A 22,224-nucleotide genomic window follows, 5' to 3' on the forward strand; every position below is an offset into this window, starting at 1 on the left:
AGTGGTGGGCAATTATTGCGGGTGGATGGCCGCTTAACGAGTTTTGGTGAGCTGTCGAGGGCCACATGGTTAGCCCTTGAGAACTGCCCCACCTCTTGTCACCATCTTGGGACCTGAAATACCAGCCCTGACCTTTGCTACCTGAAGTCTCTCCTTTTGCTCCCCAGGAATACTCTTTTTGGAAGAGGGGGTTTTGCCATCTTGGAACCAGAAAAAACCCCAAATCATACACTAAAAGTCAAACACCTACAAGAACATAGTTTTCATAGTTTCATAGTTGTTAGGGTCAGAAGGGACCTGAGCAGATCATCAAATCTGACCCCCTGCCATGGCAGGAAAGAGTGCTGGGGTCAAACGACCCTGGCGAGGTGTTCATCCAGCCTCCTCTTAAAGATCCCCAGGGTAGGAGCCAGCACCACTTCTCTTGGAAGTTGGTTCCAGCTCCTAGCCGTCTTGACTGTGAAGCAGTGCCTCCTGATATCTAGCCTGAAGCTACCCTCTGTCAACTTATGGCCGTTATTCCTTGTTACTCCTGGTAGTGCTCAGGGGAACAGGGACTCTCCCATTGCCTGCTGGTCTCCCTTGGCCAGTTTATAGATGGCCACCAGATCCTCTCTCAGCCTTCTCTTGTGGAGGCTGAACAGGTTCAGGTCTTGTAGCCTCTCCTCGTAGGGCCTGCCCTGCTGTCCCCTGACCATGTGAGTGGCCCTCCCCTGAACCCTTTCCATGCTGTCCACATCCCTCCTGAAGTGCGGTGCCCAGAACTGGATGCAGTACTCCAACTGTGCCCTGACCAGTGTCGCGTAGAGGGGGAGGATCACCTCCTTGGACCTGCTCGAGATGCATCTGTGGATGCATGACAAGGTGTGGTTAGCCTTACTGACCATGTCTCCACACTGTCGGTCCATGTTCATCTCTGAGTCTATAATGACTCCGTGATCCTTTTCTGCCTCTGTGCTGACGAGAAGGGAGTTCCCCACCTGTAGGTCTGCTGCTGGTTCTTTCTCCCCAGGTGCAACACCCTGCACTTGTTAGTATTGAATCCCATCTTATTCTCATCCACCCACCCCTGTAACCTGTCTAGATCTAGTTGCAGCCTGTATGGTGAGGTGTGAGTGTGCGTGTGTGTGTATGGTGGTGTGTGTGTATGGTATTGTGGGGGGGTGTATGTGTGCATGGTGGGGTGTGTTTGTGTATGTGTATGTATGTACGGTGAGTTGTGTGCATATGTGTGTATGGTGGGGTGTGTGTGTATGTGCATGTATGGTGGGGGGTGTGTGTGTGTATGGTTGGGTGTGGGGGGTGTGTGTGTGTGTGGGGGCAATAGCCCCAGCTTCTGCTTCTCCCCGGAGTCCCGGGACCTGCATAGCCTGCGGTGGGGAAGGCAGTGGGCTTCAGCGCGTGGTGTTTCCGTCCTGTGCTGCGTGAGTGCAAGAGCTGCACGTGCGATAGAGGCATCCTGGCTGGGCTGCACTCCTTGCTGCCACGTGCAGCACCAGTTGGAGCCCCGCAATGCCAGATGGCAGCACCTGCCCTGGGCACGAGCACCTGTCACCTGTTAGTGCTTCTGCTGTTGCCAGTGGGGGCTGTGTGTGCAATGGAAGGAAGGTCTGGAGGGTCCCTACACCCTTCCACGATCCCTCACACCCACACACTGCCCACCTGAGCTCTGTGCTCTCACTGCCCCCTGGGCGCAGACTCTATGCTGCCACCAGCACCAGCCCCATGCTCCCACCCAGCTGCAGCTCCCCTACGCCCCCACCCTGCCCCTGTCCTTGCTCCCACCAATTCCTGATCTGCTACCTGGAGTGAGCAAGACACCGGGGAAGCTGAGCAAGTCCCCGGTTGCTGCAGCAGTGGCAGCAGCAGCCCTGCCCAGAAGCTGTGTGCTGGTCAGGCTGGGCCCTTCCACCTATGAGGGTGGGAGTGAGGTGCAATAAGGGATGTTGGCAGGGGTATATGTATGTGGGTGCCTTACTCCCACATAGGATAGGTGGGGTACAGTTAGTTGGCAGGCACTTGCAGGTGGGATGAAAGTGGGCCAAATTCAGCTCGTGGGCCATATTTTGCCTGCCCCTGGTCTAGCTCCATCCTCTTTGGATCGCCCCTCCCAGCTGCTGAAGGCTGCTATTAAATCCCTCCTCAGTCTTCTCATCTCTAAACTACATAAGCCCAGTTCCCTTATCCTCTCCTCGTAAGTCAGACGCTCCAGCCCCTGAACCATTTTTGGCAGACCGTTAACCATTTTTGTGTAGTGAATCCTTTGTAGGAGATATGGAAGGACCGTGTATAAATCTATGCAAGATGATTCCTGCTTGAAATGATCCCAACTCCATTCCTTTTTATTGCTATTACAATAACACCTTGTTCCCTAGGGCTCTGCTTTGGTTGGAGCGGTTCTACTAGAGAGATAGAGACAATAGTCTAGAGCAGGGGTGGGCAAAATGCGGCCCGGGGGTCCGGATGCAGCCCGCTAGGCCATTCTATCCGGCCTGCGGGACCCCTAAAAATGTAGAAAATTAATATTAATCTGCCCTGGGCTGCCTATCATGCAGCCCTCGATGGCTTTCTGAAACTCAGTAAGTGGTCCTCTGCCCCAAATAATTGCCCACCCCTTGTCTAGAGCTAACAACTATGAATTATGCTGTGCCTTACAGAAGGCCATGAAGGACTATGGTATGTAGAAGAGCGAGAAAGAGGAGCCAGCTCTTGTGTCTAACCGCGGCACCTTCAGAAAGGTACATCAGAATTGTTCTCGCTCCATACATAGATGGGATGTTTTCAGGGGCACATTCGCATAAGACACGCCAGGTTGTGTAACAAAGCAGCATGTATACAGGTTTCACAAGGTTTAGTGAAACACTATACGTTATGTAATTCTGATTACCATGGCTTAGTGGGTAGCACAATACAGTGGAAATGGGCTCCATGGCTTGTTTTCTTCCAACCACATTTGGGTGTCTTCTGGAGAATCAGTCTCCCTCTCTTTTTTTTTTTGCTTCAGTTTTTCTATCTGTAAAATGGGCTAAGGCTACAGGCCTCCTGTATATGGCCTCTGAGATCTGCTGATAAAAAGGGGCCATTATAAGACATAGCTATTATTACTGTATGTCCTGAGCATTGCCTTCAACAATCCGCCTTCCATAGTCAGTATTTTTGGCTTGGTTTACCATAATTCTTGATTTTTTTTAAATCTCTAGTTTAGTTTGACATTTATCAGCCTCTAGGGGATGATATTGCTAATTATTGTTTAATCCTTTCTCCCTATAGTCTTCCACTTAGCGGGAAACAAAATGGCTGCTATCATCGCCTCAGCCCTGCAGGCAGAGATGGGATTAAAGATGCTGGGCTGCACTTTTCGAATGAGTAATATATCCATAGTGTTGACATGATGTTGCAGCCATGATGGCCCAGGAAATATGTGAGTGAAAGGATTTTACTGGGTGATATTCTTTATTGAACCAGCTGCATGGTTGGGATAGACAAGCTGTTGAATACAAGCCTGAAGAGGAATTCACAAGCATGTCTAAAATTGTGTATGTTTAAATGTCGGGCTGTATTTTACTTTGAATTGCAAAGAAGACATTTAAATTGCGGAAAAAACCCCACGTACATGAAAACTGTAACGCAGTTAAATCACAAAAAAGGGCAAATTTCGTCATGTGTACAAGCGCCTTAATATTTTAATAGAAAAAGGACTACTAGGGGATAATCCAGATCCACATCTGCTTGCAAATCTATTTATGGTTCTCCAGCATCTACTGCTTAGACACATTTTTCCTATGTAGTTTAAAATCATTGCTACTATACATTCTCTTTTCTGGTGACTGATTGTTACATATTTTGCTTTTGCTTTTTTTTTGACCAAGAATACCCCAAGACTCTTAATTCACCCAGGTTGGCCGTGCACCCTCAATTGCAAAAGGAGTATTTGGGAAGTTAAGTCAATGTTTTTCTAAGTAGAAAGTTGATTTATGGGGTAATCCCTGGGCGTGGTTGCAAGTTTGTAGAAGTCAGGGTATTACATGAATTTGCTCAAACAATTGCCTGCCAAGGGGCTTAGAAAATGAATGGTGTGGCAAAATATGTTGAGGAACTTGTAAGGATTTGTCAGCAACATAAGAACCAAAGGAGATCTGTTCTGGGTTGACAGGGCTGAAACACAGGCAGCTGGGGGTGAAGGAGAGTTCTCACCACCTATAATAACATAACTGGGCTTTTTTTTAGCTTTTTGGGGTGTGTTGAAGGGAAGGTCATTTTAGCAAGGGGAGGGGGAGGGGTGGGCAGGCTGCCAGGCACACCTAAACCCACAAATACAATAAACCGATGAGCTCCTTTTCCACTCCCCTGTCACCCAGCCCACTCCTGGAGCACATAAAAAGGAGGATTGTCACCGTTCTTGGAAGGACTTGACTTCTTTTGCCTTGGGACTTGCCTCAGGTTGCAGTGCCCCCGAGGTCACCTCTCTGCTCTGTGCCGTGATCATGTCTCGCCAGTCTTGCGGTCTGAACTTGGCTGGTGGTAGCAGAGGTTTCAGCTCCAGCTCCATTTGCCTGGGGGGTGGGAACAAAGTCAGCTTCAGTGCCGCGTCCCGTGGAGGATGTGGAGGGTCTGTCCGGAACCCCATCGGCTTTGGCAGCAGGAGCCTCTATAACTTGGGTGGATGTAAAAGGATTTCCATTGGTGGATTTGGTGGAAACAGTGGCGCTTGTGGAGCCTTCGGGGCTGGTGGCCGAGGAGGTGGTGGGTTCGGCTATGGTGGGCTTGGTGGTGGCTTTGGTGGCGGGTCTGGGGGTGGTTCTGGTGGTGGCTTTGGTGATGGGGCTGGAGGTATGTTCAACGGCTGGGGTGGCCCCAGCTTTCCTGTTTGCCCACCTGGTGGCATTCAAGAAGTGACCGTCAACCAGAACCTCTTGATACCGCTCAAGCTGGAGATTGACCCGGAGATCCAGAAAGTGCGGTCCCAGGAGAGGGAGCAGATGAAGACCCTCAATGACAAATTCGCCTCCTTCATCGACAAGGTGAGAGGAGGAGAGGGGATTCCAGTTTATTCCCGCTGGTGGAGAACAAAGTCTCTTATGACTTTGCCTTGCAATAGCTTCTAGATACCCCAAGTGAGATCAGGGCCCGATAGTGCCGGGTACTGTCCAGACGCTTTGTCAGGGGCAGTGCCGGCCCCATAGTATTAACACTCTCAATAGACAAGCTGGCGAAAGAGAGAGAGAAAGGAGAGGAAAAGTCCATGCCAGATCCATGCTCTAGAACCTGGCCTGCTACCTCCGTTTACACTGCACCATGTTTTATAATGATTCACTAAGCAAAGTGTCTTTTCCCATGCGATTGGCACCATCCGTTGCCGGAACTGACAGTACTGACCTGGATCCTCCTCATCTGTTTGCTACTGCACTTTCTCTGAAAGGAGAACGATCAGCATTTGCAATCTCTCTTGCTTATGAGAGGGAATTTTAGGTGGGGGAAAAAAGAAATTTTCCTCCCAGATATTGGGTTCTTTTCTGTGAGAAGCATATTGTTCCCTGTTGAATCAATAGGATTATGAATCAGGGATGCAGGGTTGTTGCCTTGAGGACAAGGTTGGACTAGATGTGACCTCCTGAGGGCCTTCGCAGCCCTACTTTTCTATGCTTTTATGACTTTTTTCCCATTTATTCTCTGTTGGCCGATAGGTCCGATTCCTAGAACAGCAGAATAAAGTGCTGGAGACCAAGTGGAAGCTTTTGCAGGAACAGGGGCAGGGAACGGGGCCCCATAGCAGGAGCCTTGACCAACTCTATGAGGTTTATATCAATAGCCTGAGAAAACAGCTTGATGGTCTGGCCAGTGAGAAGAGTCAACTGCAGCTAGAGTTGAAAAACTGTGAAGATTTGGTGGAAGATTTCAAGACCAAGTAAGGAAGTGATTATTAGTTGCTTATGGCTCAGTTGCATCTCCTGTCTGGTCCAGTCCCCTGCTCAAAGCAGCATCATCCCCCTCTAAACCAGGGACTCAGTTTCTCTCTGTCTGATCCGCAGGTACGACGAGGAGATTAACAAAAGAACAGCTGCAGAGAATGACTTTGTGCTTCTGAAAAAGGTGAGCCATAAGGGCCTGGCAATGTTGGGAATGAAGAACTATTTTAATCGATGTCATCCCTAATTGGCACAGAACAAGGGTAAGAACAGAGATGCTGTCCGGCTGATAGGAGAGGAGAAGGGTTTTATGGTTTCTGCCACCAAAATACCCGTTTGCTACAACATTGCATATGTTCACCTTAATTCAGGTGCACATTATCGGTGTCATTCATTTCTTTGTCACGTAGTAGTTCACGGTCCACGTGGAAAGCAAAAGGGTGGAAACATATTTATATTCAGGGAAAGCCCAAGGAAACACTGGAGACATTGCTGCAAACACTTTCCTCGTTATCCAGATCAGTTGATTGCAGCTTTTATTTTTTTGTAGACGATCCAGTTTTTTCAAGCAGTGTTCTTTGATTTCTTAGCCTGTGAGAGCCTGCGGTAAATGGAAGGATTCACTCTTTCCCATCTCTCTTTTAGGATGTGGATGCTGCCTATATGAACAAGGTGGAGCTGCAGGCAAAATTAGATTCCCTGGCAGATGAACTCAACTTCCTGAGATGTGTCTATGATGCCGTAAGGAGTTCATGGTCTTTGTAACCAGTGGGACTGGGGAGTTGGCTGGCAGGGGTTATTAGAGAGCTGGGTGGAAGGTGTTTTTATGTTGTTTTTCCTCCTTTAAATACATCTTCTTTCATTGCGTGTGATACGGCTTATGTCTTGGGAATCTTTAAAGTAAACAGCCCGAGGGCCCCAGTTTTCAAAACATGCTAGATTTTAAGGCCAAAATGGGAAATGATAATGCTCTAATCCAACTTCTTTAATAACACAGTCCCAAGAATTATCTCCACTGAGGCCTTTGCAGTTGTTTAACCAAAAACATCCCTTTTAGCAAGCAGTCCGGTCTTGATTTAAATATGTCAAATAATAGTGAATCCTTTTTTCGGACAAATTATCCCAGTAGTTGCTTAATCTTCCTGCTAAAAAGACTGTGCTTTATTTCTAGCCTGTTTCTGTTCTGGAAGTGGTCTGGCATTTGGTTTCCAAATGTTGGGGCCTGTTTTGTCTTTTGCTGCTGTCTGCTATCAGCACTCTCTTCCCCAGGAAAACTCTGTGATCATATAATCGCTTAACCTTCCCTTGGGTAAGCTCAAGTGCCGGTGACTTTGGGATGCCTGATCTCAGACATCTTGAAAGGGGACGAATTTTCAGGGAGGGCTTCTGAAATTTGGTCTCTTGAATGTGTGTCCAGTTGAAGATTCACCAAGATCCTTAGAAGGGGAGAGGGTCCCAAATGGCAAGGGGCTGAGCCCCAGGAGAGCATGTGATATGAGAAAGTCTAAAGCCCGTGTTTGCATGAATTGTAGGAACTCTCACAGATGCAGCAGACGGTTTCCGACACATCCGTGGTCCTGTCGATGGACAACAACAGGAACCTGGACCTGGACAGCATCATTGCTGAGGTGAAAGCTCAGTATGAAGAGATCGCTCAGAAGAGCCGAGCTGAAGCAGAGTCCTGGTACCAGTGCAAGGTGAGTCATGATGTGCCTTGGTCCTGATCCCACACCACTGAAGTCACTGGGAGCCTTTGTGGTTGACTTCAGTGGAAGCAGGGAGCAGAGCCTGAATGCCACGTGCCATGGATATACGGAGCTGGGAGCAACCAGCCATCCACTCTCTTTGCTCCAGAAAAGCAAATAGAAAGCCAATGCTATCCCCCATAGCAGAATGGTTATTGCCATCCACAGATGAAATGCATGGTCTTCCTGAGTCCAGCTCTGATCAAAGCTTAGGCCTGGCTGAACTCAGCGTTACCTCCTAATGCCAGTGTGGCTGAGTAGGTCCAAGCAATAGCAGCGGCTATTTGTGTGTAGGCAGAAAGGAGCCTTATAATATGTATAATGTATATAATGTGTATAATGTGTATAATGTGGCTTGATGTCCAACCTTGCTCTTGTCATCAGAATACACCTGATGCTAAAGCATTTTGCACATGGTTTGGGTAAGCAGGGGAGCGAAGCCCAGGCCACCCCACCCAGTGCTGCTCCACAGAAGGGCTCTTGGAGACCGTTGCATTCAGACAGCCCCTTCTGCTCTCTCCTGGCCAGCCACAAGCATGAGAAAACCATGCAGGTCCCAAAATGCACGCGCCCTCAACTAGGAGACTTCCCAAAGAGGTTTGCTGAAGCAGGGTGCATGAAAGGCAAGAGGTTTCTTCCTTTATAAATCAGCACTGGAGCATCACCTTCATTGCAGTGAACACCCTTGGACACCATCCTTTTTAAGCGAGACATCTCCAGAGGTGTGATTCTAGTGGAGTTAGACATACCCACTCTTGCATTAGTCTAGCTAGCTCAAGAGCGTGGGCAAGCTACCAAGAGCTAGTTGCGCTCATGTCTCCCCGTGGTGCAATCTGATGGCAGTGTGAATATATTCTGAGTGCTGTTAGGGGTCTGCTTTGAGGGGAACACCCTTGAGCTGAAGAGGTGGTTGTCTTGTTTCTGACCAACAGTATCAAGAGCTGCAAGTCACAGCGGGGAAGCATGGAGACAGCCTAAAGGACACCAAGGCTGAAATCTCAGAGTTGAACCGGATGATTCAGAGGCTACGGGCGGAAATTGAAAATGTGAAGAAGCAGGTGAGGGTCTGAGTTTTGGGTACATGACCTGGAAGAGGCTCATGATGAAAGGAAATCTTCCTGAGGCCTGTCTGTCTGCTGATAAACTAGCCGACAGCTAAGCACTGATGAGCAATTAGTTTCCGCTGCAATTCCCTTTGTCCTTCTAGAGGTGTATGTTGTCCTTCTGGAGCGGTGACTGCAGTGGAGGCCATCCTCATGACTTTATTGCAAGCTCCTCGTGCTTTGATATTTGTTAAGGCCTCAGTTTATGGAGGCATGGGACTTACAGGAGAATTTCATCTTTCATTTAGAAAAAGGCCTCATGCTTCCAGAGAAGCAGCTGGGAAACCTGGAGCTGAAAGTCTATGGGCACATCTACACGTTGCCCTATGGTGACATAGCGACATGATATGGCAATGTAGCAATCACGTGGGTCTACATGTGATCGCCAGCTATGCTGCTGTAGTGGCGCGCTCCCTGGTTATAGTGCACTAGTGAAATCTAGCCGTGAAACTGTTAAGCTAGTGAAATCTACTGCACCATGCGCCGTGTGCATGGCGCAGTAGCCACCCATACTGAGCCGTGCTTTAGTACTTCCAAAAGGACAGCCGTGGTGGGCAGCATCACCATATGGTGACATGTAGACAAGCCCTATGCTGACCCCTAAGAAGAGACCCAAATGTGTTGTTTGGATGACGAGATGATTTTTGTGCTACTCTAAGCCACGTTCAACAGATGTTGCATTTGCCTTGCAGTGTGAAAATCTGCAGACTTCTGTCGCGGATGCTGAGCAGCGCGGGGAGCTGGCCCTCAAGGATGCGAGGGTAAAACTGTCCGAGCTGGAGGCCGCCCTGCAGAAGGCCAAGACTGAGCTGACCCGCCAGCTGCGGGACTACCAGGAGCTAATGAACGTCAAGCTGGCGCTGGACATCGAGATCGCCACCTACCGCAAGCTGCTGGAGGGCGAGGAATGCAGGTGGGTGCAACGTGGAGAGGACCGCACCCTGGGCCTGACAGTGACTTGATGCTCGACATCTATTAAGTAGCCGAGTGGACTCGGGTGCCTAAATGCAACTCTATTCCATCCTGTTCAAGTCAGAAAACCTGTCTCGCATCTGCTTTTTGTTACTCACCATCTTCTGATCCTTAACACTGAGTCATAAAAAAAAAGCCAAGAGCAGGACACCTGCATGAGTTGCTTTTGAGGGACCCAAGCAGGGAATGGGAACACCGCTAGGCATCTAAGCCTAAGAGCTGGAATGAATCTTGTCCTTAGAGTATGTTGTGATTCCCCTATTAAAACGACCCGATTAGGGATGCTCTGGACTTTCTGGGAACTAAAAAGGGCACAGGCATATTATACTGGTTTATTAAGATTCTGTTGTAACTCAGGTTTTGGTTTTGGAGGAATTTCTGCAGTTATAAAAATACCAGAGATCTGTTTTCTGTCCTACCCTGTTGAGTGGGTGAGCTCCTCGGGGATGGCAGTTGTCCACTACTGTGAATGCTTGCATGGCACTCGGCTTCTGCTATGGGGGGGGTGGGAAAGCTTTGAGGGGCAAAAGTCCCCCAACAGTAATTGCAAGGTAGAGACCGGCTCTTCTCTAACTGAGCTGACCAAGGTCGTTAGCAGAGGAGGTCTTGATAAAAGACTGGCTCTAGCAGGGGAATGGCTTTGCTGGGTGAGTGACCTGTTCCCCTTTCATTCCTTAGGATGTCTGGAGACTGCCAAAGTGCTGTGAGCATCTGTAAGTACCTTGCGTGTTCCCCTTGTTCCATCAGAAGCTAGGTTGGGTTGGGGTTGCATGTAGGGGCTGACAGTCCCTTTTCCTCTTCCTCTGCAGCCGTGATGGGCAGCAACAGTACCTCTGGAGGTGGATTTGGACACGGGATTTGCTTTGGAGGAGGCAGCGGTGGCGGAGGCTTTGGAATGGGTTTCGGTTCTGGAAGCGGCAGAGGGATCTGCAATTTGGGTGGGGGTGGGGCAGCCTTTGGGGGGGGACTGTGCTCGGTAGGAGGCGGGTATGGGTCTGGGGGGGGATCTAGCACGATCCTGAAAAAAACTACCGTGTCCACATCAGCGAGCAAGAATATTTAGGCCATGGAGCCGTGCATGAGTATCCGGTAGCCCCAGGTCAGCCAACAACCCAACCCTGATGTGCAAAGGAGAAACCAACTCTGTTCCTCAAAGTTCAATTCCTGGCTAGCTATTTCCTCCCAGAAACACAGCACGGATGGTGGCAGCTTCCTCAACACACTGTCAGAACCGACTCTTGATTTCAAGTGCTGCTCATCTGGACGCAGCCAGAAGGTCCTGATTTTCAGAAGGACTATCTGAAAACCAGGCCCTTGCCCTGTGTCTCTGGGGAAGCACTCAACCTTGCAGCATCCAAAATCACTTTTACATGCTTTTGGAAGCTTTCTCCAGGGAGATGAAATGCACCTGTGTGTTGCAACTCCTTGACTTCAAGGGGCTTACGCTAGAAGTCCATCTGGGGCCAATTAGTGATATTTGATTCACAGCGGGGGCAATATCTAGGGGAAAAAAGTCTAGAGTGGGGCTTGAACTCATGCTTTTGAGTTGCAGCAACACACCTTAGCTGCTCTTCTGCCACACCCTAACATTATGTTCTGTAAAGTAAATTAAATGGATTGACGATTTAAACATCTGGGGCTGGATCCTGAGCTGGTATAAATCCATTTAGCTTCATTGTGGCCAATGGCTGACACCAGCTGAGGAGGCTCCAGTCCCTTTGAATACCAATTTCTGAGCGACAGCTATTCCCAGCAGATGAGGCTTTCTACCTGATGCAATGTTTTTTCTGTAATGAGCTAATTTCAGTTCACCAACATATAAGCAATTGTAAAATATTTGCAGGCAATTCTAGGTGTAGTTTCTCACTGGAGTGGTGGAACAACTTCTCCTTGGCTATTTGAGTTTCTTTTCTTTGGTGTATGACAAATCTCATTAAAAACTTTTCAGAAAGGAATGCAGTGAGTTGGTTTGGTTTTTGGCTGAGGGTTTCATGTTGCAACGCTTACGATCTCATCCAAAGATCTGAAAATACTTGACAAACTGCTTTAAATAGATCGGGCAGGAAATGCTTTTATCCCTCCCGACGCCCATAAAAATTCACTTTGAAAATAAATGAAAATAATTTGGGTCGTTTTTCTTCCTGAGCACTGTCTGAAGATTATTTTTTTTAAAGTCAAAACTCATTTTTTTCCTGGGCAATAAAACATTCAGGGGCAATAAAATATTTTTGCTTTTCCTGAATTGTTTTGGCCAGTTCACAAACATTGACCCGAATTATTTGTGTCCAATACAGATATTTCCTGCAGAAATGAATGTTTTGACAAAGAGGCCATTTATTGATAGAAAAAAAATGTCAAATGGAAAATTACATCCAACACAAAGAGAGAACTGTGTTGCCCACTCTGGGGGTCTGTCGACTTCATGACCCAATGGCAGTTTTTTTTCCAAGACGCTGGGAATTAAAAGCATAAAATCCATATTCTGTTTGGGGAGGAGGTTGGGAAAAGATAAAATCCAGGGGAGTTTTAATGCTGGCAAGGTTAACATTTTACCTGCCTGGTTGGCCAGTTCCCACGGTGAGCATGGTACAAGCCCCAGAGAGAGTCTTTTTTTCTCTTTGAAAAGATTGATTCCCTCGAGCTGACAGAGAGCGAGTGCTAGATCCTGATGAATATGAAACACCGGCTTTGAGATCTCATGAGATGTCTGAAAGCAAATGCTACCCCCTGCACCTACCTCCCTGTACGGCAGGTGGAAATATTTGCAAGGAGCTTGCAAAGAGATGGGAGGTGGGCCGTGCTGCTTGCATGGCATAGCTCTGCCCTGCATGCTGGCATGGCAGAGGGGGTTGTAGCTGCAGGGAACGGACAGGGAACAGCTCTTGGCTGAGACGGCAAACACTTCTCATCAACCTGGAACTGAGTTTTCAGGAAAGTCATTCTTCCCAGAATCACGTTTCTCAGCTCTAGCAGCTTTCTCAGCACTTCTGCCTGTGCATTTCTCCTCACTTAGGGCGCCTAATACAACTGCGGTGTTTCAGTGTGTGATGCTGGAGCTGTCGGTCAGGTTTGAACGGGCAGATGATGATATTAAAATCACAGTTTAATTTGGTGAGCTTGCCTGGAGACACCGCTGTTACCCAACACACATGTTTATCTAAATGTATTCAGTGACTGCAGCTAGCGCCTTCACGCTTTGCTGAGTTGACAACTCCTTTGCCCTTGCAAAGCAGCTGGGACTTGAGATTTTCTAACCGACTCGCCCTCCCTACAAGAAAAAAAATTCCATATTTGGCAATCCCGAAGGAGGGAAGAGCAAAAAACCCACTGCTGGTTGTAAATGCAACCCCACAGCACCTCCAAGCTCTTTGGGCTCCGGTTTCTTACGGCAGAATGAATCTGAGCCACCAACAAAGCCACAGAGCCGAAGTGCCAGCGTGGCACGGAGACTGCCGTGGTTATATTTTAATTTCTGCTTACTGAAAGGGAAGGCTCTCTCCTTCCAGGCGGCAGAGAAAACTGCCATTTTCTGCCCGCATGCAGCCTGTTCTGACAGGAGCTCTTTGCACTTTCAAGGAGCCCTTGGTTCAGATCGTCACAAGCACTGAAGGGCTAACTTTGAAAAGAAAATTTCTGAAGGAGCAACGTCTCTGTTGAAACTAGGACACCGGCTGCTGAGCACTGAGACATTCGGAGTGTCCTCGGAAGTTGATGGCACATGCTTCAATGCGCTGCCTCACTTGCTTTTGAAAATGCACCAGATTTTCAAAGGTCTTTGAACAGCTAAATATGCAGTTCAGAGCACGGTGGGGTTTTCAGGGATGTACAGGTGCCAAAGCCACAGAGGAGCTTTTCAAAATCCTATTTGGAGCCCCTCTGCATTTTTAGATGCTAAAAGATTTCAACATCGAATACCTGGGCTAACGAATAACTCAACCATACCTGGGCTAACACAAAAATTCTCCCCTCTGGTATTTATTGCTTACTGAGACTGGCTGGATACTAAGGGGAGAAAAAAATCACTGAATCATTGAAAAAGAGTGAAACTTGGTGAAATTATCCCAAAGTTATATTTGGTGAATAATATTCCAACGATCCCTGCAAGATCCTTTATAAATAATGTTTGCTCTTTCTGTATCTTAAATAAGCTAGGGCACCTGATACAACAGAGGTGCATGGGCCCGTGCAAACAACCTGATGCAACAGTTATCGGGGTTCATAACTGAACTATTTACGATTCAGATAGCACCATTGTGACAGATGAACTATGCCTGTATCTATGTGTCTAGCTATCGCATTAAAACAGTTACATGAGTTATTCTATCGTCTGTGTGTGTGTGTGTGTGTGTGTGTGTGTGTCTGCCCATCCATACTCTTCTTCACAGGCTAAAAGGGCCCAGTCTCTCAAACGATGTGTCTCTGCATTGCTTCTTTGCTTTATCCATAAGAATAGCTTGGAGGACAAGAAGATTTGCTCTCCATGTTGTACAAGATATGTCTTATCTGTGCTAATACCCAGCTTGTTCAAGACACCAGACAGTCAACATTATCAGATTCCCGGGTTTGCCTTGGGCTGGAATTAAGTCCAACCATGAAAAGAGCTCCCATCAGAAGGTGGTTTTAGGAAAGCTCCAATGAGAAGAACACAGGTACTGCCTCTCTGCTTAAATTTAAATGACAAGAAGATTCAGAATCCCTTTGATTTGCAACCCATTCAGCTAGATTGGGAAATGATCTCAGAAGCCAAGGGCAATTTTCCATGTAGAAAGCAGTTTTAGGGTGTAATCATAGGTGTGTTCCAGCAGTTGTGAAAGCCATGCTATAACTTCACATGTACTAAAATGTCAGCCTGCCATGGGGCTTTGTAGTGGAAGATCCAGATAAAGATATAGGTAAACTGGGGAACCATGTAATGCAAATGGGAGAAGGAGGAAAAAAAGATATGCTGCATTGAAAGAAATCTCTCCTCAGAGACCATTAAAACATACACTGCTTGCTACCACTGGGTGGATGTTGCATGATCCCTCCTTTTTTCTCTCCCTCTTCTACATTGCATGGGTGTGTCCCAGGGTAGGGTCAATGTTTGGCACATTGAAGATGAAAATCTGTCAGCCACGCCAAGCGCAGGGAGACAATAACCTGGCATCCTCCTCAACGCCCATGCAAACCCAGCCCAATTCCTGGAGCAGATAAAAGGGAGCATCTCCAGCCCCGGAGTCAGAGGAACTCTCCTCCATCCTCTCTGCACTCAACTCCTTGCAGCACAGCTCCAGTGACCCTCCTCTCTGTTTGACACTCAGCTTGGGAGGAGCAGCCATGGCTCTGCAGACATATACTAAAAGCATCGGAGGTGGCAGAAAGTGCTACAGCTCACGCTCTGCCGTCGGTGGTGGAGGGGGGAGTAGAGTCAGGAGCAGCTACAGCTCGTATTCCTCCCGGGGCTATGGAGGTGGTGGACGGTATGGTGGTTTCAGCAGCAGGAGCTATGGCGGAGGCGGAAGCGGAAGGATTTCCTCTGGGTTTTATGGCGGAGGATATGGCTGCCGAGGCGTTGGCTTTGGTGGCGGGGCGATGGGTTACGGAGGAGCTGGCGGCTATGGAGGAGGAGGAAGCTGCATTGTAGGAGGACTAGGTGGCTATGGAGGAGGCATAGGAGGTGGCTATGGTGGAGGTGGCTTTGGTGGTGGTGGTTTCGGTGGTGGTGGTTTTGGTGGTGGTGGTGGCTTCGGTGGAGGTGGCATTGGACCAGTATGTGGCTTTGGAGGAGGTGGTCCCGGTGTTGGCTTTCCGCTTGGGAGAGGTGGCCCTGGGTTTCCTGGTGGCATCCAACCTGTTCAGGTGGATCCCAACCTCATGAGGCCAGTCCATGTGGAGATTGACCCCCAGATCCAGCAGGTGAAGCAACATGAGAAGGAGCAGATCAAGACCCTCAACAACAAGTTTGCCACCTTCATCGACAAGGTGAGGAAGGAAAGCAGGGGCCTGATCATGTGACTCTGGACGCATTAGGGAAGGGTTTGAATGGCTCAGCCAAAGGCATAGACCAAAAGCAATGTCTGCCACGTCCTGGCTGCCAACGTTGTGACCCCAAGTTATGCTTCTGCTGTCATTGTAGGATGCTCTAGTGAATCAGGTTGAAGGTATTACATCATTTGGGGCCTCATTAGCAGGTCTTGATAGAGCATGGCATCTATCCTCTAGCTTAATGATGAATACTTCTTAGTAATGTCTCATTTCATTTTCCAAATCTGTGATTTTTACCTTCGTATATCCAAACCCTGGGCCCGCTAATTTGTGTTCTCTAGGTGCAGGTCTTCAGCAGACTTACTCTTGCCTAGACCTCTTGATGACCTGGTACCTAAAAGAATTTCCCTAGCATCAATTCTGTTCTACCAGACAGCATTGATTTATGTTCTGTGTGATTGCCAAGCGGGTATCTTTGTTTTGGTTGTCACCACATATGTGGAACGAGGCTGACTGAGGGAAGAAAAGGTATGGGGTTCTTGTGCAAGAAACATTATTGTTGCCGATATTGTTGATATTTCTAACTTGCAAGCATCTGCAATATCTCAATCTGCTTTTACAAGTAGTTGAAAGGTAGGGAGTGAACATCCTAACAATCTGGGTAGAAACTTTTCTTATTTAGCTTACCCAATCTATGACATTTTATCGTTGTATCCAAACTTGCTTTGAAGTTTCAGCTCAATTCTGAAACTTCACCAATGCTTCTGATTTTGAAGAACAGGTCAACCTGGGGAGTACCACCTGTGCCACCTGCTCCCCATGGAGCAACATCCTTGGCTTTACCATCCAGGAGGATGCTTGAATTACCGTTGTTCTTCCTAGTCAGAGTAGGAATGATGTATACATCTATCTGCTTTGGTTTCAGGTCCGCTTTTTGGAGCAACAAAATAAGGTTCTGTCCACAAAGTGGGAGCTTCTACAACAGCAAGGCCCCAGTGGGCCAAGAAGGGACCTCACTGTCTTATATGAAAATTATATTGAAAACTTGAGAAGGCAGCTGGAAAGTATCCTCAGTCAAAGGGGACCGCTAGAGTCGCAACTACACGACATGCAAAACTACGTTGAAGAGTACAAGAGCAAGTAAGTGAAAAAGAAACCATTTGCAGACACTTCAGCTCCAATATGCTTGGTCCTTCAGGATGGCCTCCCTCAAGTTTTAACTTTTTGACAGCAGCTGTAGCCTAGCGAGTTCGACATGTCACAGTAGGGAGGGAGATTTCCACATACAGAAAAAAACCAGATGAACACTCTTCTCTCATGAGACATCAATGAGGGTTGATTGGTGAATTTGCACTTCCAAAATTCAAGACCTATTGACAAAAACACACCTCCTACCAAATGTATGAACCTTATATAGACAACTCCCACTTAGATACCTAGGTTGTTCACATGACGCTTGGCTTGTGTCCTTTGTTACATACATTGGTTTCTTGGGGATGTAGACAGTAAAGATGAGATGAGCCCAGCCTGTCTCTTTCCCTTGAACAGGTACGAAGATGAAATCAACAGGCGCACGGCTGCCGAGAATGAGTTTGTGGTGCTGAAGAAGGTGAGTGATGCCATTAATGAAAGAACTCAGGAGGAAGCTTTCACCGCGAGACCAATGGGTTCCCCCTTTAATGAGAGTACATCCATTGCAAAGCAAAATCCTGAGTTAATATGCCAGATGGAGACAGGGCTCAAACGCTTGAGTAAGGAGTTGGTACAACCTACTCGCCCGTGATTAGGATACCCAATTTGCAAGGTGTCCAAAAAAATAGATGCCCATATGTGGCCAACAAAACTACCTCTGGAAGTACTTTTCTGATAGCCATCACTGTCCTTCATGTTCCCAGCAGCTACGCATATGTTTTAGGGCTTTGACAGTGAGGTTTCTCTGTGTGTGACAGACTGGCATGCTCAGTGACCTGTGGGCAACTAAACAATTCTCTGTCCCTTTGATCTTTCCTTCAGGATGTGGATTGTGCCTACATGACTAAAGTAGAGTTGGAAGCAAAGGTGAAAGCTCTGATTGATGAAATCAACTTCCTGAGATACGTGTTTGAGGAGGTAAGGAGCTCCCCCTTCTCTTGGGCAGCTGGCAATAGAGCTGAATCATGACCAGCTCTCACCAGAGCTATTGTGATAAAAGCATGGAAAAGAAACTGTTGTGATCTCTGTACTGCAAGTTCGTTCTCTCCTCTGAAACTCTTGAATCTACAACAAGATATTTCTGGTCTAGTTCAAACCAGTGGGAATGCAGGATAGCAGAGCAAAAGCAGATATGAAACACTCAGCAGAGCTGACCCGTGCTTTGATGTTTTGCAGGAGCTGTCTCAGATGCAGACAATAAGTCGCGACTTGTCTGTGGTCGTGTCTATGGATAACAGCAGACATCTCAATCTGGACAGCATCATTGATGAAATCAGGGCCCAATATGAACAGATCGCTCAGAGCAGCAGAGCTGAGGCTGAGGCCTGGTACCAGAGCAGGGTGAGTATTTTGTTAGTGAATGATGCAGAGATGTTAAGTCTTGCTTGCTGCTGATTGACAAATGCTGCTCATTTGCAGAGGAATACACATAGAAAACCTTCCCTTTTAGTCTGAAGTGCAGGTATCCATGTAGGAGCTCCTGCTACACCCACCCATGATCATGTGTCTACATGACTGGATGAAGAATGTCTTGCATTCGAAAGCTTGTCTAACTTTAATCCAACCATGCAGTTGGGCAGTGGAAGGTATCACTCCCCAAATAGTCTTTGCCTCTCACAGGTTTCTGCAGGCATTCTGCAGAGGCCTCAAGATGCAGGATGGTATCACTGGGCATTAGCACATAGTATGCAGCCTGTGGGTTTTCCCATAGAATGACAAATCCCAGGAGCTGAGCAAATTGCACCTATGAATTCTCCAACGATGGTCAATAAAGGGGCTCAAAAGCTTGTTCGAATTTCATGTTTAATGAGTTTGTTCTCCCTATGGCATAGTATGAAGAGCTGCAGAGCACAGCTGGACAGCACGGGGAAAGCCTGCGCAACACCAGACAAGAGATCCAGGAGCTGACCCGGTGTATCCAAAAACTGCGGAGTGAGATCGAGAACGTGAGGAAGCAGGTAAGGCCTGGGAGCTATTCCTTCATCTTGGCTCGGGGGCAGCATCCCCTGGGAGTACTGGCAGGGCCAGTAGAGATGGTTTCTAGCCTGTCGGCATTGCTGCGGCTAGTCTGGCCTTTGCGCATGCTGATCTGAGTGCAGATTCAGAGAACTGATTCCCTGCAAAAGAAGGTGTTCCCTTAATGGATGTTTTGGCAAAAAGTGTCCTAACTGGGTAAAACAAATTGAGATTTGGTGCCAGCTTTCTGACTGAACCTTCCTGACTTCTGTTTCAGCCACAAATTTCCATTTTTATTCCCCAAAACGGTTGATAGTTGGGCTTAACCTCTCCCCTGGTGTTCCTTCTGGGCGGACCCTCTTTGTGTCCCATGTTCCAGCCAGCTCTTGCCTTGATGATGCCTATGACCGAGGAAACTGAGACATCTCCCTTCTCTTTCAGTGTGAACAGCTGCAGGCAGCCATTGCAGAGGCTGAGGAGCGGGGTGAGATGGCCCTCAAGGATGCTAGGTGCAAGCTGGAAGAGCTTGAGTGCGCCCTGCACAAGGACAAGGAAGAGCTGGCTCGCCTGCTGAAGGAATACCAAGAGCTGCTGAATGTCAAGATTGCCCTGGATATAGAGATTGCCATGTACAGGAAGCTGCTGGAAGGGGAGGAGTGCAGGTGAGTGCCATACCCAGGTGGATGTGGCCAAGGGGGTATGAAGTGAACTAGGCTAGATGTTCAGAAATTGCATTGTGGAGGTGACTTTTATAGCTGGGTGGGTCTCAGTGACAGCAGGACTTATTTTCACTGTTGACTGACCTTTCTGTTCCTTCGCCCTCACAGGATGTCCGAAGGGTCCAATGTGAATGTCTGTAAGTATTTCCCTTTCCCTTCCATGTGGGTTATTGCTGGGGCTGGGTTCCTGCGGGGCTCATGGGCTGGACTGACAGCGAACCTGTGCTTCCCTTGCAGCGGTGGTGGGCAGGACCACCATTTCTGGAGGCCGAGGTGGATTCGGAGGTGGATTCGGAGGTGGCATCGGTGGTGGCATTGGAGGTGGCATCTGTGGTGGCATTGGAGGTGGCATCGGAGGTGGCATTGGAGGTGGAGGTGGGATCGGAGGACCCTGCGGGATAGGAGGACCCATTGGAGTCGGAGGACCTATTGGGATCGGAGGACCCTGCGGGCCTGGAGGAGTCGGCGGGATGGGAGGACCCTGCGGGATCAGCGGAGGAGGCATCTCTGGAGGCAGCATGGTAGGAGGCGGGTTCGGAGGCAGCTGTATCGGCGGAGGTGGCATAGTCAGCGGCGGTTACACCTCTGGGAGCGGAAGAGGCTTCAGCTGTGGCGGAGGCAGCATCGGCGGTGGATCCTCCTCATCTATCAAAAAATGCACCACGACCACGACCATAAAATCTTCAGGAGGAAGGTACTAAGCCTGGGAGTCCTTCTTCCCAGGGCACAACAGTTCTCTCTTGCTCTCCTGGCTGCAGCACAGCCCCTCTCCACCCAGTCCTGGCATCCAGAAAAGAAACGAACTGTGCCCCTGGCCGCTCAACCCCCTCCATAGACCCTCTTCTGCCAACTGCCCGTGCTCCTAGGGGGAGCCATGTGAGAAGACACCACCCTCTTGGACACCGCCACCATGGGCCTAGGTTTTCAGCAAGCTCCAGAGTCTTGTTCAGACCTAAGCAATATTGCAAAGTTAGGGAGCTGTGCCAGGAAACACATCCCTGGAGGCTAGCAGTTAGCAGAGGGTAGATGAAGGGAGGAGCGCTCTGCCTCTCTCGCTGTGCTGTATCTGTTGAGCTGTTGTGACTGCCCTGTGGCAATGTGTATAAAAGTCCTTCTTCCCCTTCTCTTTCCTGAGCCTTCTTCTTCAATGGCCACGTTTCCTTGGGTGCTCTAGTTTACTGCATCGCACGTCCTGCATTTGCTCGCTTTACAAACAGCAGTAGGCCATGCTTTCCCATGTTGAAGTAACAGTTCAGCCCAGACAGAACGGAGCAGGAGGAAACTTCTCTGGTGGTGTCTAGAGAGGTCAATACATCCGCTCTCTGGAACGAGTAGGCAGATGCAATATTTGGGTAACCCCAGGTGTACTCTAGCCAACATTGCCCGAAACGAGTGGCTATCGATCCTGTGTCCTGTCATTTATTAGTTGCACTCAATTCTGCCCGATGTGTGCATGGCTTCTTTCTACGGTAACAGAGCAAAATGTTCTCGGCAAAGGCTTCTGTGATGCAGAATGTGCTTGTATTGTCATTGTCTCCTTACTTTTTCTGCTCATGGTCTGTCCTGTTTTCTAGGGGTACGGCCATTCTCAATAAATTGCAGACAAGTCAACCGATGCCTCTGTGTCCTTATTGTTGCCTAAGGGTTTTCGTGCCCCTTGAGGGGACCCTGGTGGGAAACCAGGAGGTGCTCTTTTCATTAGAGACATGAAATACGATCAGGCTTTTGCCCAGATTCTCCTCTGGTGTAAATCCCGGGTGCTTGATTGAACACAACAGCTCACATGCCGATTGTGCCTACGCAGGTGCCTGTTAGCTTGTGGAAAAGTGGCTTGGATTTATATATATGGGCTGCAGTCACTTGTTTGATGACAGCACAAGCATACCATAGCTGCATGACACACTGCTGAGGGAGAATGGGAGTAATATCTGGTGGAGGCTGGCCATGTATGGTTGAGCTAAGCAAAGCATGATGGGGTATTAGTGTTGGCTCCGCAGCTCGGAGCTTTCCTGTGTGGGGGGTCAATGAAATGATGGTCCTAACCATGCACTATGTCATGTTTAACACTGGGTGCATCTACATGTGCAATTAGCATGTAGCAATAAACTCGGGTGCAGTTCATGCCTGGGTTTATTGCTCCCAGGTGCAGCATTTACATGTATGCCTGGGACTGCAGCACATTGAGCCAGGGTGGAGTAGCCCCCACTGGCAGGGGGCACCCAAAGTCCGCCTGCCGGCCTGGGGCTGCTCTGACCCAGCTCAATGTGCTGTAGAGGGGCTGGCTGGAGTACGGGGGTGCTACAGTGTGGAGCTAGCCAGCAGGCTGCCCGCTCACTGTAGCAGTGTCATGTCCCAGCCAACCCCAACTGCCATCTACATGTGTGCATCAGCACATGTAAACAGTCTGCTGTAGGATAGTCCTTGTCCCGGACAGCCCTATCCTACAGTGGGGTTAATTAATTTACTGTGCTCTAATATATGCACACGTGTAGATGGTGACACCTTACTTTGGAGCTAATTAGTCAGCTCTGCAGTAAAACGCACATGGAGATGCACCCACTGGGAGGAAATGAGCTCCGCTAAAGTGAAGGGCTCAATCCTATGGTCCTTTCCATGCCAAACCCAGCAGTTATGTTGCAGCGTACATCTCATTCTTATGCCTTGGCAC

At 48.5% G+C, this 22,224-nt stretch overlaps 3 protein-coding genes across 4 annotated transcripts in view; all 3 read left to right on the top strand.

The window, feature by feature from the left end:
- LOC102572990 (keratin, type II cytoskeletal 8) overlaps window positions 1-4,313 on the top strand; it is a 53,983-nt gene extending 49,670 nt beyond the window's left edge. Inside the window, exons 9-10 of one of the 2 annotated variants that reach the window (XM_059718851.1) lie at window positions 3,271-3,421; window positions 3,870-4,313. In XM_059718851.1, the coding sequence (XP_059574834.1) occupies window positions 3,271-3,392 (122 nt within the window). In that variant the 3' untranslated portion in view covers window positions 3,393-3,421; window positions 3,870-4,313. Of the gene's footprint in view, window positions 1-3,270 lie in introns of both variants that reach the window. The other variant, XM_059718850.1, reaches the window with a different exon arrangement.
- A 97-nt stretch (window positions 4,314-4,410) lies between these two features.
- Window positions 4,411-11,681, top strand: LOC102572753 (keratin, type II cytoskeletal 4). The gene is made up of 9 exons (XM_014606913.3): window positions 4,411-5,021; window positions 5,685-5,905; window positions 6,030-6,090; window positions 6,552-6,647; window positions 7,439-7,603; window positions 8,584-8,709; window positions 9,447-9,667; window positions 10,405-10,439; window positions 10,536-11,681. The coding sequence occupies exons 1-9, from the start codon at window positions 4,485-4,487 to the stop codon at window positions 10,787-10,789; spliced, it is 1,716 nt and encodes a 571-aa protein (XP_014462399.2). The 5' UTR covers window positions 4,411-4,484; the 3' UTR covers window positions 10,790-11,681.
- A 3,250-nt stretch (window positions 11,682-14,931) lies between these two features.
- On the top strand, window positions 14,932-21,167 carry LOC106736935 (keratin, type II cytoskeletal 6B). The gene is made up of 9 exons (XM_006278640.3): window positions 14,932-15,687; window positions 16,616-16,830; window positions 17,239-17,299; window positions 17,704-17,799; window positions 18,058-18,222; window positions 18,714-18,839; window positions 19,279-19,499; window positions 19,665-19,693; window positions 19,794-21,167. The coding sequence occupies exons 1-9, from the start codon at window positions 15,043-15,045 to the stop codon at window positions 20,255-20,257; spliced, it is 2,022 nt and encodes a 673-aa protein (XP_006278702.1). The 5' UTR covers window positions 14,932-15,042; the 3' UTR covers window positions 20,258-21,167.
- Window positions 21,168-22,224: the final 1,057 nt, after the last annotated feature.

The sequence above is a fragment of the Alligator mississippiensis genome, chromosome 15 (genome assembly GCF_030867095.1).
Source record: "Alligator mississippiensis isolate rAllMis1 chromosome 15, rAllMis1, whole genome shotgun sequence".
Taxonomy (NCBI): domain Eukaryota; kingdom Metazoa; phylum Chordata; order Crocodylia; family Alligatoridae; genus Alligator; species Alligator mississippiensis.